General features: G+C 52.9%; 1 protein-coding gene across 2 annotated transcripts in view; it reads right to left on the bottom strand.

Annotated features, from left to right (window-relative positions):
* The window catches only part of PALD1 (phosphatase domain containing paladin 1), an 88,634-nt gene that overhangs the window by 30,477 nt on the left and 44,456 nt on the right, over nucleotides 1-13,701 (bottom strand). For both annotated transcript variants that reach the window (XM_019626210.1, XM_019626217.1), the window contains exons 2-9: nucleotides 8,312-8,525; nucleotides 5,574-5,676; nucleotides 4,132-4,311; nucleotides 2,779-2,943; nucleotides 1,798-1,958; nucleotides 1,521-1,596; nucleotides 574-725; nucleotides 131-230 (exon numbers count right to left, since the gene is read on the bottom strand). In XM_019626210.1, coding sequence (XP_019481755.1) covers nucleotides 131-230; nucleotides 574-725; nucleotides 1,521-1,596; nucleotides 1,798-1,958; nucleotides 2,779-2,943; nucleotides 4,132-4,311; nucleotides 5,574-5,676; nucleotides 8,312-8,496 — 1,122 coding nt within the window. In that variant the 5' untranslated portion in view covers nucleotides 8,497-8,525. The remainder of the gene's footprint in view (nucleotides 1-130; nucleotides 231-573; nucleotides 726-1,520; nucleotides 1,597-1,797; nucleotides 1,959-2,778; nucleotides 2,944-4,131; nucleotides 4,312-5,573; nucleotides 5,677-8,311; nucleotides 8,526-13,701) is intronic.

The following is a 13,701-nucleotide window of genomic DNA, read 5'->3' as shown; positions in this document are numbered from 1 at the left end:
AGACAGACAGACAGAGCAAGAGAGAGAGAGAGAATGAATGACTGGCGGAGGAGGAAGACTTCACCAGTGAGGGGAGTGAATGCCCCTGCAGTGCTCCTGCCCTAGCTCCCTGCCCAGCCCTTTTGCTCACCTCCTCCACCATCTTCCTTCCCTGGGGCACAGTGTGGAGGAAGCTCTGGATCACCTGGAATTGCTCCATGGACAGCGGCTTGGTCTTCGAGGGGGCAGGCCTAACAAGGAAGGAGGCAGTGGCATAATCAGTACTCCCAAAGGCCTCTAGGATGCCCTGCTGTTAACACTCTCCCATTTATACAGCTGCTGAGAGGCACCAGGTTACAGGGTCCAAGTCTTCCTTTTGAAATCAAGATCGGGGAGACATGGGGCATTTTCCCCACTGGGGAAACTGAGGCCCAGAAAGGTCAAGTGACTTTCTCCAGGTCACCCAGCAAGTCTAGGGTAAGCCAGAAAATGAACCCCAGATGCCCAGTTTCTAGCTCTGACTCTGAGCTCCTGGTTATGTCCCCAGCATACTGGGGCAGCCCATTGGGGCACTGAGCCACCCACGCCACTTACTCCAGCCTGGAGGCAGTCCCACTGTGGTGAAACAGGATGAGGGTACCCAGGACCATGCCCAGGTTGGTCCTGCCCACACCCGTCTGGCAGCTGAAGAGGAGAGCAGGGGGAGGACCACGGGCATCTCGAAGCAGCAGCAGGCTGGGGGTCTCCTAGGGAAGGACCATGAATACCATGTAACAGCGTGACCCAAAATCCCCTTGGCTAAGGACTAAGTAGGGGTAGAGGGGTCATGACATAAGTCCACCCCCACCCCACAGTTTGCGGCAAGTTAAAGCCAAACAGCAACTCAGCCTCTTTTGCCAAACCCCACAACCTGATCTGCTCCACCTGCCCCCTTGGTGCCCAGGCCCTGCCACCTTCCCAGACCCTGGAGGAGACCACAGAGCTAGCTCTGAAAGTGAGAACTACTCAGAGGGGACAAGGCCATCTCTAACACCCCTGTGAGATGCTAATTAAATAAGGTGACCTCCAGAAGGGGTTGGGAGAGAAACACCACCAGGACTCAGGAAATATCAGTGGAAGAATATAGAGGGTAAGAATTTTTAGCTCCAGTAAAGAAATAAACTTGAGGTCTAGAGAGGTTAGGATATTGTCCAAGATTACACTGCAAGTTAGCAGCTCAGTCAGGGCCGAAGTCCAGGACTGGGCTCTCTTATCAGAGAATGTACAAATACTTACCCCCACACACACACACACACACATACACATATCCCATGCATAACCCAATCACAGACACAGGTGTGTATACACACAACCTCCATACACACATGCACATACCCCCTACACACTTGACACCATATATAACACAGAATGAGCACTTCTGAGGAAACCCAGAGGCCACGCCCACCCTGAGCATCTCCATGGAGACAGAACCTAGACACAGACCCACTCTCCAGGCCCTTGCACACCCTCTGTGCTCCCACCACCCTCCCACCCCCACTTACCCGGATGACACTGACAAAGGCATCAAACTGGGCTTCCAGGGGGGCCCCTTGCTCTGGCAGGGGCAGGCGGTGGTACCTGCCAGGTGAGGGGGAGCAGCCCATCAGACAGGCCACACACCCTGGGCATCCCCTACCCTTGCATTCCCATGAGAGAGACAGGTGTGGGGAACTCAGCCCCACCTACAGCTGGTGAGACCGAGGCCACAGCAGAGAGCAGGACCAGAGCGAGCACCACGGCCAACACCCTGAGGTCCTGCGCAGGACTGGCCCTGGGTACCTGTAGGTGGGCTGCAGGAAGAGGGGCCGCTTGTACACCTCCTCGGTCACGTGCACATCATCCTCACCCCGGATAGCCACGGCGTGGGGCTCCCCTGACAGGTCCTCAGTGTTGTGGTACACGTGGTATGTGTTCTCGCTCAGCTGGGCAAAGTCATGGATCTAGATGGAGGCGTGGGGGACAGAGGGCCATGACGGACCTTCAGGTCCCTCACGGCCCTCCTAGCTGACCTCTGGAGTGACAAGGCCACAGAGAGGCTGCTTCACCTCCAGGGGGAACTACATGGCCAGGGTTGCTCTACATGCCCTGGTAATCCTGAGGGCAGCCATCTATGCATAGGCTGACATGGCCCACAATGGGGCCAGGTAGGAAGGGCTCTGCCCAGTGGGCAGCAGGAATTCAGCTGCCAGACAGAAGGACAGCTGGGAGCTAGAGAGGAAGCCTGGGAGGGGGATGGGGAGATGACCAGCGGACCGTGCAGCCTTGGTTCCTGCCCGTGGCAGTCTCATGGGGGAGGCACTGTGACCCCCACACTCTATTTACACAACCGCCACAGAGACCTTGACAAATCTTGTGGAGGAAGAAGACAGAGGGACCTCAGAAACAGACAGAGGTCCATGAGAAAAATGCTTCACCCCAGGCCTCACAGCTCACAGAAGGCTGAACTTCAGTCTTGGACTCCTAGTCCAGTGCTGTTTTCACTCCACCAGACCCCTTTCTAAATAAGGATGTGGAGTATGGAGGGAAACAAGCAGGGTGGGAAAGGGGCAGAGGCGAACAGAGTCGAGAATAGGAAGTCCTTCCTCGGGCTGCCCCTGAACTGGCCTTGCAGCCAGCCACTCACCCAAGCAGGGCAGATACTCAAGTGGGTGAGTACGGGCCAGTGAGAGCAAGGCTGAGCTGTGGGCTGGGATCTCAACTCAGCTGGGGTCCCAGGCCGATCAGGGACGGGGCCCTCCCATCCATACCAGTGGCCCTCACCTCTTTCCGGATGGCCAGCTCTAAGCTCTCTGCCTGGACCCCTGGTCCAAGGCCCTGGAGGTTCTCATGAAGGCTCTGCTTGTCTCGAGGTGTGTACGGCACGAAGTCCTCATCAGCACGCAGAAATAGCACAGGTTCCTCCCGCACACAGAAGATGACACACTCCTGCCGGAAGCCCAAGGCGGAAGGAAGCCATCGCCACTGCCGGGCATGGGCTCCCGCTCCACTACCCCACCTCTGGGCCTTTGAGCAGGCCGCTCCCCCTCCTCAAGGGCCTATCACCCCAGCCTGTCCCTGCAGCCTGAATCCTACCCAAGAAGCAAAGCTCAGCCCGATGCCACCTGCTCCTGACCCTCCCCCTTCTCAGGGCCAACAGTCCTTCATCTGAATCTCGTAGTGTGAATTCCCACTTTGTGGTAACATTATCAATGAATACATCTTTTCTCCCTTCATGGACGACAGGTTCCTCGCAGGTAGAATCGTATCCGTCGCTTTCATATCCCCATAATTCCTAGCACTGAGCCCTGGATAAATCAAGTGCTTGAAAAACATCAGCTGAAGAAATGAATGCTCACTACCACCATGTCATCATTCATTCACTGTGTACCATCCAGACAGAGGGAGATATGTGGGCAGACCCCACCCTGGAGGAACCTGCAGTCAAGCTGGGAAGACGGAATCGCCACACGGCTAACACCCCCACCCCACTACGGTTCATTCAAAGACTCCCCATCTTAGCCCCAGGTCAAATCGGACACTGGGGATCTGCAATGAGCCTGAAATCACAGTGGACCCTCAGCCTCTGTCCTGGAGACACTCAAAACCCCACTTCAACAGCAGGCAGGACAGAAGCAGGCACTTGGAGTCCAGATGTCTGGGTTTGGGTCCTGGGACACCACTCATGAGCTGTGTCACTTATCCTCTCTGAGCCTTGGATTCCTCCTCTATAAAATTGGGAAATAACTGCCCCACCATCATAGGGTTAATATGAGGCTGTAAATGTTAGTTGTAATCATCATCCTGTGGCTCTCTCGTTATGACCTGGCCCCTCTTGTCACCCTGTCACCCTCCTCGCTTCCTCTGAGGTTCTCAGAGTGGGGTGTATGAAGGGCTTCTGATCTTGGGGCTCCCTGTCTACACAGAATGATGCAATAAACATTCCCAGCGTTTCCCAACCACACTGACCACGATGACCACCATGGTACGCAAGGCCTGGTAGGGCCGGGTCCAGGTTGCCAGCCGCCCTCCCGATCCTGTGACCAGACTCCTCCAGGGCCTCTGAAGTTGCCCCTCCAGGGAGCCCCTTTCCCGATTTAAGGGTCTAGCCCCTACCTAGGAAGTCACCATGCTTACCTTGTGTCCGTCCTTCTGGAGTTTCTGGAGGACCTGCTTGAAACCTGAGAGGCTGGGCTGCCCCATGCCAAACACGGTGAGCCCGCCCCGCACCTGCCGGAAGTTGGGAGCCCCACAGCTCCGCACAGTGCCCAGCACGTCCATCTTCTCAGCCACATCCCGCACGAGGAAGTAGCGTCCCTGGAAGTGGGAGAGCCACAGGGGGTCACTCAGATGACTCAGGGACATTTTCTACAGATGGGGCTCTGTCCCAGAGCCCAGGGGACAGGGAGCAGGAGATGGGACATGGTCCTCAAGTTGTCTATAAGTTCACAGAAAAAACAGATAATATACGTAACCATCTGTGATCCTGGGAAGGGTGTCACAGAGTGCAGGAAAAGGAAAGACAACCCCTGAGTGGAAATCTGAGAAGGCTTCATGTAGAAGGTGGCATCTGAGCCAGGCCTTGAAGAAGGAGAGCACAGGGGCACTCCTGGGACAGGAAACTGAAGCTGGCTGTAGGGTGAGCCCACAGCTCCCTGGGAGAAAGACAAAGGACCCTCACTCCCAGAGGAAGTGCATGGAGAAGGGGCCCACGTAGGGAGTTAGAGCTAGGGCAGCAGGAATCAACTAGAAGAAGACTGTGCTAGCCCCTTCTTAGGGCCCTAAGGACAAGTAGGTCTCTCCTCTCCCCAGCTGGAGTGAACAGATTGAACAGAAGAGGAGAAAAACACTATTTGGGGATCAGGAGAGAGTCGGGGAACCAGAATAGTTCACTCCTGGGTACAAAGGAACCCTGAGGTCATCTTGTCCACCCCCCTGCCTCCAGTAGGACCACATGGACATTGCTGACAGAATTTCTTCCAGATGCCAGAAATTCCAGCTATTCTTTCAGCAAATACAGTTTAATCGTCAATTACGCATGCATCGTTCATTCACTTACTATTTACTGAGCACCGGCATTGCTCCCAAGCACTGTCTGGAGCCTAGGGCTACAGCAGTGAACGAGACAGATGAAAAGTCATCTGTCTTTGTGGATTTCCTTCCTGGGAGATTTTTAAGGTTTAAGAAAAACATAGCTAAGCGAGAGAAGTTTTGGAACCTCAGAAAAGAAGGGGAGGGAGGTCCCCAGCCTGGGGGAAGCAGTCTGGTGCCTGGCGGCCTTCTGTCCCCATCTATGTTCTCCCTGGTGCTGTGAGGGATGGGGTGTGGGTAGGCTAGGGCTAGGCAGGGGATAGATGGATAAAGAACAGCAGGGGCTCCACAGGGCAGAAGGAACGGGCCCTAGGAAACCAGGGGGTGAGGGAAAGTGGGACTAGGACACCAGAGGTTGGGGTGAGGCAGAGAAACAAAGACTGGGGACAGTAGGGAAAGCCAGAAGAGATAAGGGAGAGAACCTGTGAGGAAGGATGACAGGAGGGGAGAGGCCAAATGAGGGAGGGAAGCAGAGGGCCTGACCGCACCTGAACCAGGTAGTGCTCAGGGGTGGCGTCCGAGAGCCGGCCCAGCGTGTAATGCGCCTTGAGCAGCTCATCATGGATCTGGAACTCCTCCTTGCAGTTGTACCTGCCGGGGGCAGACCGAGACCCAAGTCAGGCAACCTCCATAGCCAGGGTCGACCCCACCCTCACCAGACCCCACAGCAGGGCCACCCCACTCCCACCCATGTGGCTACCTATTTGTAGCAGAGACTACCCCTTGTATCCCAATATCCACTCTCCCCTTCGTCAGCAATAGAACCCCAGAACTGGGACTGAGCCATCTATCTGACGATTACATTTCCCAGCCTCCCTTGCAACTAGTATGGTCATGTGATTAAGTTCTGGCCAATGAGGTGTGAGAAAACGTGACGTGGGCAACTTCTTGGCCATTCCCTTAAAAGGAAGCTGTGTGCCTTCTACCCTTCTCTCTTTTTCCCTGGCTAGCATCCAGAAGTGATGGCAGGAAGTAGATGTTGATGGTGGTGGGGTAACAGGAGAAGAGGAGCCTGGCTGATGATCATGGAGCAGCCATACCAGACTGGTGCACTTCCTTAACTTTTATGTGTGAGAAGCTTCTGTCTTGTGTAAGGTCTTCTATCCGGGGTTACTTTGGTCCTGGATGGTCTCTCCATCAGATTGGCTCTGAGAACAACGCCCACACTGACAATCCCCCAGCAGAGTGAGGTGGTTCAGAAACAGGCTTTGGGACCGTTTGGCCTGGACGTGATCTACCTCCGCTTGGTAACGCCATGCTGTTGGAGTTACTCACTTTCTCTATAGCTCTGTGTCCAGTGATTCCCACCTCCCAGGGCTGCTGTAGAATTCAGTGCATTAATGAATGTGAGCACAACCCAGTGCCTTGGGCACAGTAAACGCTTATCAATAAAATTATTACTAGGAGTAGTCTTACCTCCACACAAAACCATTTCAAATAAAACCCATGGGTATAAATCCAGGTTTCTACAGATGCTACACCAGGGGGAGGTCTGTGTACTCAAGACATAGGAAGCTTCTGTGCTGATAGTAACAATGAATAAGACTCAGCCTCCCAGAGCTTGTGATCTGGTGTCATGATCCTCTTTGCAAAAGAACTGCCCTGAGGCAAGGCAGGGTGGTGGAGCGGGTGGGGCAGTAGCTGAGGAGACAAGAGACCTGGGTTCCCCTCTGCCAGGTCTGCTCCCATCTCACTGCATAGGCCATGATGAGCAAATCTCCCTACCTCCCCAAAACTCAGTTTGTGTATTAGGTCAGCTTTTGCCTCTGATCAGGAGTCAGCAAGGACCAGATTACAAATATTTGAGGCTTTGTGGGTCATACAGTCTCTGTTGCAACTATTCAACTCTGCAGTTTACGTGTTAAACATCCACAGACAATAGGTAAGTGAATGGGAGTGCCAGTGTTCTAATAAAACTTTATTTCCAAAAACAGATGATGGGCTGGATTTGACCCATAGGATAGAATTTGCCAACCCCTGTGCTGAATGATCTCTAAGGTCCCTTCTACCTCAAACACACTACAACCCAAGGAGGACTGTGCTCATGGCTGCCTCCAGGAGGTGGGCACAGTAGCATGATGGTGGGTTTTTACAGCAGGCCATGACTTTTCTGAACCACACCACTCAGTTAACTATTCTGAACATCATCCCCACATGTCTTGATAAGGAAACTGAGGCCCAGAGAGGGAACAGATTTGCCCCAGGTCACAGAGCACGGCCCAGGATACATGTCGCCAACACTGTCCTCCAGGCCCAAACCTAGTCTCCTCATCTCTAACAGAGAGATTACAGATCAAGACTCTTTTATATAACATCTCTTTTCCTCCCCTCATCATGAGCCCAGTAATGTATTATGATTATAATTTTCCTGTCAGGTCCCAAAGCCAGCAGGCCGGATTTATCATTCCCACCCTCAGGTTTCCTTACACGGAAGGCCCCATCTGCTAGTTCTCTGCCGAACTTCTATGTGTGGAACATATTTAATTCTTAACCCATTGTGTCCTACTTCCTGTGTCCTGTGGGGCCCAGAGGCAGGGAGCACGGTGGGCAGATTCAATGTAAGACAAGGCTTGCTGACTCCCCAGGAGACGGATCCAATGCGCCTTCCATCTTCCTGGCCTCAGATTCCCCAGCACCTGCTCAGTCACTGGGCTCCACGGGACAGACAGGATTACAGGAACCCTTCCTGACCCTCTTCCTCTGGAGGCAGTGTGTCCAGGTCTCTCTCAAAATATGGTGCCAGAACAAACCCTCAGCCTCCTCCGGGAATGTCCCTGAAGGACCTCATTAGGACAGTTGACAAACAGCTTCTAGCTTTTTCAGCCCAAGGCCCTTTACTGGCCTGGTGTTAACCTCAGTTTCCAACCATAATTACTAGTTGTAGAAAAAAAATGAATCTAAATTTTATGCATCTAAGAATATAAACTTTCTTTGAAAATGTTCAGCCAAAAATTATTTCCAAGCGTGTCTCCCCAGTCCCTCCTCCTTCTCTACGCTCCCTGGCACTATGGACATAGTAAGTAACATAAGCTAAGAGACCCACGACAGAGTCTCTGCCACCAGCTTGCTGTGTGACTCCAGAAAAACAGCTTAACCTCTCTGGGCCTCAGTGTCTTCATCTATGAAAATGGTTTGTAGGCATTAAGTGCTGTATGCCACCACCCCTCCAGGCAGCTCCCCCAGCCATGTCTTCTAGGGACATGGTCACGTTACCCCTGACACTCACGTGATCACGACGGGGGCCACCTTGTTGGGGATGATGGACTTGGCCTTACTGTTGTGCAAGCCCGTGGTCTGGAAGGAATGGACACTGAGTGAGTGCCGCCCGTCCATTGTGCCGCCACTCTGGAGTCCCTCAAAGGAGGCACTGGCTGAGACCGTCTGCTGGGCTGTGCTGGCCGTCGTACCCATAGTCAGCCAGCAGCCTCAGGATCCAAGACCTGTGGGGTGAGAGGACATGTGGTCAAGGAAGGGATGGGGGAAACCAGGGCAGGAAGGGACCTAGTCCACCCCTCACACCCACTGTACGTACAGATGCAAAGTCAGAGGCCCAGAGAAGGCCAGCTCACCCTGTAGCTGAAGACAGGGGGTAGGTGTGCCACCCACCACATGTTTGCCAAGTGCCTGCTGTGTGCCTGGCCCTCTGTGGGCGCTTTGGGGGTTATGGACATAGAGAGACATAAAGACGCAGCCCCCAACTCCTCACAGCAATCTTCTTGCAAAACTATGACAGTTAGGAAGGGGTTACTCCTCCACACCAGGCAGGGACTGAGGGCTCCAGGTGACTGGGTCAGGCCACATGGAGGCCAAGCCTTCCAAACTAGAAGTAGGAGACCTGAGGGAGAACCAGAAGCAGGTGCAGAGGGAAGTCACGTTTGGGTGTAAAGGATCTGGATGGGAACAGGATGCAGGAGGACATCCTAGCTATGGTTGTCACAGAATTAGGCCAGGGAAGTCCAAACTAGGTGAGCTCTCAGCAAATCAAGGGTCCAGTGAAAGCACCAGGCCCTGAACTTGACAATCAATAACATCAACCTCAACATCATCAACCAACAGGCAAAGCTTCTGCCCCACATGAGACATGCCGGGTATCCTTATGGAGAGCTCTCTCCTGGGAAACAGATGAGGATACATGCAAAAATGGGCTACAAGGGCAGTGTTGTTTATAATAAGACACTGGCAACAACCTCCAGCCAATAACAGGGGACTTGTTGAATAAATGATAGGACATATCTGAGGTGTTCAATGGCCATTAAAAGTACCATACGACCAATGTGGACCAACATCTCGGAAACAGGACTGGAAGCAGCAGGTTGCAAGGCAAGTTCAGGCCGCAGTACCATTTCAGTTCATGAAAGTGTATCAGGAGATAAGTCTGGGAGGATTCCCAGCAAGATGCTAATGTGAGTTATCACCAAGGGATGAGATTACAGATCATTTTTACTTTCTTCTTTGTGCTTCTCTGCATTTTCTGATTTTTCTCTTCTGAACATTGAGTTAAAGCTCATTTAAAACAAATAAGAGAATGACTGGGGAAGCGGGCTGGGAGACCTGTTAAGAGCTGCTAAAGAATGTGGGGAGGACTGGCTCCGGGGCCCAGACATGGGAGACAGGCCTTTCTGAGAGCCCAGCAGCCGCTAGATCCCCATGGCACTAATGGTCCAGGATCAGGAGGGGGAGGGACCAACAGGCCCTGCCAATCCTCACCCCCGCCTGCACCCTGAGACGGGTCCACCCTGCAGAAGTACAGGGACAAGCACGGCAGTCCTTAGAACACAGCAACTCCTCTAGCTGCCTTCAGCTGCACCTGTGCTGCTCTGCGTGAGTGGGGACGATCTGCTCCAACCATCCACACTCCCCCACCCGGCTGCGGCCCTCCCATAACCTGCAGCAGCACCTCAGGGAGTGGACAGTGGAGTCAGGGGCTAGGCACGTCAGTCTGAAGGCTGAGCTCACTGTGCCCTTCTCCCCCAGAACCTGAGTCAAACTCCCTGATCCCAACCGGGTGCTCTCCAGCCCGGCCCCCGACTCCACGGCTGTGTACTCAGGCTCCTCTCCCCAGAGCCACCTAGAGAGAACGACTAGCCTCATACTGCCCCTCCCCGAACCTTCCCAAACCACCACCCGTCCCTCTCCCTCTCCAACCTGGAAAGGGCTTCCTCTCTCTCTCCCTCCCTCCCGTCCAGCCTTGTCATCCTTGAAAACTCCCAGAAGCTGCATGACAGTTTTGTTAACAAGCACACCTTGTGTTTATAAGAGCCCCATCATGACTCTTCACACCCTGTCCAATTTCTCTCTCTCACTTTTTTTGGGGGGAGTGGGGTGTCAAAGGTGGAGGGAACAAGCCTCTGTTCCTAAACAGAAACACAGGTGGCTCAGAGAGAGGGTGAGGAGCTCCAGAGGAGACCCTCAGCTAGTGGACAGCAGAGCCAGAACCTTCTCTCCAGTTCTCTCCACTTCACCTGCCATGGCAGGCCTCCGGTACAGTTCACCAAAGTCTCCCAGACCCCTCTCAGCAGTCTGGGCCAAGGCTGCATGGGGGATAACAGCCTCCGCCACGAACACACACGGGTGGCTGTCTCAAAGGAGGGCATGGCCGGGGAACAGCTGGCTCCCGCTGCCTGCTCCGACTGGGCTGAGCCTGACACCTCTGTCCCTCCCCTGTCACCTCCCACACAGCTCCAGCTGTGGCTACGCTCATCCTTCACGGGTCCACAGCTCCACATTGGTCCCTGTAAGGGCAGCGGGGAAACAACACAAATGCGCACAGCTGCAGTCCACAGGAGTGGGGGAAGGACAGTATCCTTTGAAAGGCGACCTCCATAATGTCTACAGGAGGGTGAAACCCTGGGATCCCCAGGCTTCTCAGTCTGCATCTCTCCCCCTAAAACCTCTCTGACCCTACCGGGCACAGGGCCTTTATCCTGCTGGCCGCATGCTGTGAGGCCTTGGGCAACTTCCTTCCCCTCTCTGGGCCTTAGCGTCCCCAACCATAATATGACAGTGAGGGACAGGACGGTCTGAAAGCCCCTTCCAGCTTCAAGTGGATCTGGCTCTGAAGACTGGCAGCCATTGTGGTCACACCACGGCTGTCCTAGTACCCGGGACAGTGGTCAGCAAGGGCAGAGGTGTTAGTGGGGTCCCTAGTGCTCAAACCTCTGCTGGGGGGAGAGTGGGCAGGGTGGATCAGGATGACACCAGACTAAGGGGTCTCATGAGTCTGGATGGTTTGTAAACAACTTACCTGTATTTTTCTAACTTCTAACTAAAAGCAAGCATGTCCTTCAATCACAAGTGAAGGGCATCCCGTCGACTTGCAGAGCCTAAAACGTGGTCACCACAGAGCTCAAAGGCATTTCATATCACTCCTCAGGTGTGCACGTACCTGGAACATGGCTTGCACACATCACTCCTTTCAAACCACAGTCATTATCAGACCCAAGTCCTCGGCCCACAGACCTGGGGTGACATGACTGGCCAACTTGGGTCAATTCTGTGCCTGGTGGCCCTGGGCCCCCCACAGTGGGATCCCAGGTTCTCACAACTGAGTTTAACTCAAAAAGCACAGGGAATTCTGATGATCCTGGAGAGAAGCCCACCCTCGCCTCAAGAAGCCAGCTATAAAGAAGCTGCCATCCCATTTGCAAAGTGGGCTTCTCAGCACATGGAACCATCGAAACAATCACAGTTGCCTGGGCATGTGCCAGCTTAACGACCCCTCGAAGCTGGGCAACAGCCGCCTTGTTTTCAAAAAATAGAATTAAACCTTAACTTACCTAACGGAGTACCTTGTTAATGCAATAATAACTAAGGGCGTGTGTTACTACATCACCAATTCGTTTTTAGTATTTTGATAGCTCTCTTAATACAATTTACTTCCTCTGTAATCCCATATAGTTTATTTTATGTATTTAAAAACATGTTCAGAAGAGGTTTATGAGTTTCCGCCAGATTGCTAGAGAGGCTCGCGACAAATTTTTAAAACATTTTCTTCCCTACTTGAAGGGAAGAATATTGCCCCCCAAGCACAGGCCTTCCTCCACTTTCTCCTTGGCATCTGCTTATTAACATTTCAAAGCACCTACTAAGCACCAGGTACCACACAGGGCGCTTTCCATTATATGGAAAAGCCATAAGGCTGAGGTCTTATAGTGTCCATTTTCAGATGAGGCCAGCTGACCTTCAGTGCGTGGCAGCAGCTTATAACTTCTCATCCATTTGCCTTCTTGCTTCGTGCACTCAACACTCCTTTCAAACCTCTTCATGTTGACCCTGGCAGCAAGAGCACCCCCCACACACACACTCTCCCCTCCCCCCAGGATCTGTATGACCCCCTTTCAGGGTCCTTAGGGGTCCTATCCACGCCACTCTCTGCCAAAACACCCCAGACCTAAAAAGGCAGAGAGACACATGGTTTCTTATGGAAGGACTGAGAACTCTTGGCTCCATCTCACCCTCAGTGACCAGCGAAGAAGCCACAGACTCCTCTGGGTTGCAGCTATAATGGCATTTGAGAAAGTCACACACACATAATATGCTATTCTCCCACCTCCGGGAAAACACATGGCAGTCAGTTCTGAGAGAAAAGAAATTGCCCTGTGGAATCCTGAACAAATAGGTAACCTTGTTTCCCCAAGAAAAATCCAACTCTCATTTAATCCTGACCAGAAAAAAAAGAGGTGCCAACTCTTACAACTCAATATCGAGTTTACAAAATACAAAAATGTTTTTTGAAATGGGCAGAAGATATTAAGGTACATGTGGATGCTAAATAAGCATATAAAAAGATATTCAGGGGCTGGCCGAGTGGCTCAGTTGCTTAAGAGCACAACTTTTGAGCAACAGGGTCACCAGCCTGATTCCCACATGGGCCAGTGAGATGTGCCCGAGCTGAGCTGCTGCTGAGCGTGTGCTTAGCAGCAAGGTTGCGGGTTCGACACTCGTGCGGGATGGTGGACTATGCCCCCCCGCAACTAAGATTGAACACGGCACTTTGAGCTGAGCAGCCGTGAGCTGCGGCCGGGTGGCCGGATGGCTGTGTGCAACAAGGTTGCCGGTTCAATTCCCACATGGGGTGGTGGGCTGAGCTCCCCCGCAACTAGACTGAAAGCGGTGACTGGACTTAGAGCTGAGCTGCGCCCTCCACAACTAAGATTGAAGGACAACAACTTGACTTGGAACTGATGGGTCGTGGAAAAACACGATGTTCCCCTTCCTCACTTCCCCAACACTGTTCCCCTCCCCAATTCCCCAATAAAAACCATATATACTCGGCATCACTGGTCAACAGGGAAATGCACTAGAATGACAAATTTTCAAAGCCTGACAATCCCAGGCATTGGTGAGAATGTGGAAGAGCTGAAATGCCAGGCACAGCTGCTGAAATGCAAGACGGGACAGCACTGTGGAAGGCAGCTTTGTCGTTTCTTGAAAACATAAGCATCCACTTACCACATGACCGGGCAATTCCACTCTCAGGTAACTACCCGAGAGAAAAGAACACGTGTCCAGAGCAAGGCTTGTCTACAGCCCCATTATTCATAATCGCCAGCAACTGAAATCAACTCACATGTCCATCAACGGGCGAACAGGGGAACAGATGGGACACATCCATAC

The sequence above is a fragment of the Hipposideros armiger genome, unplaced genomic scaffold (assembly GCF_001890085.2).
Source record: "Hipposideros armiger isolate ML-2016 unplaced genomic scaffold, ASM189008v1 scaffold_15, whole genome shotgun sequence".
Taxonomy (NCBI): Eukaryota; Metazoa; Chordata; class Mammalia; order Chiroptera; family Hipposideridae; genus Hipposideros; species Hipposideros armiger.
Note: the sequence above shows the minus strand (reverse complement) of the source record. Positions and strands in the feature narration are given on the sequence as shown.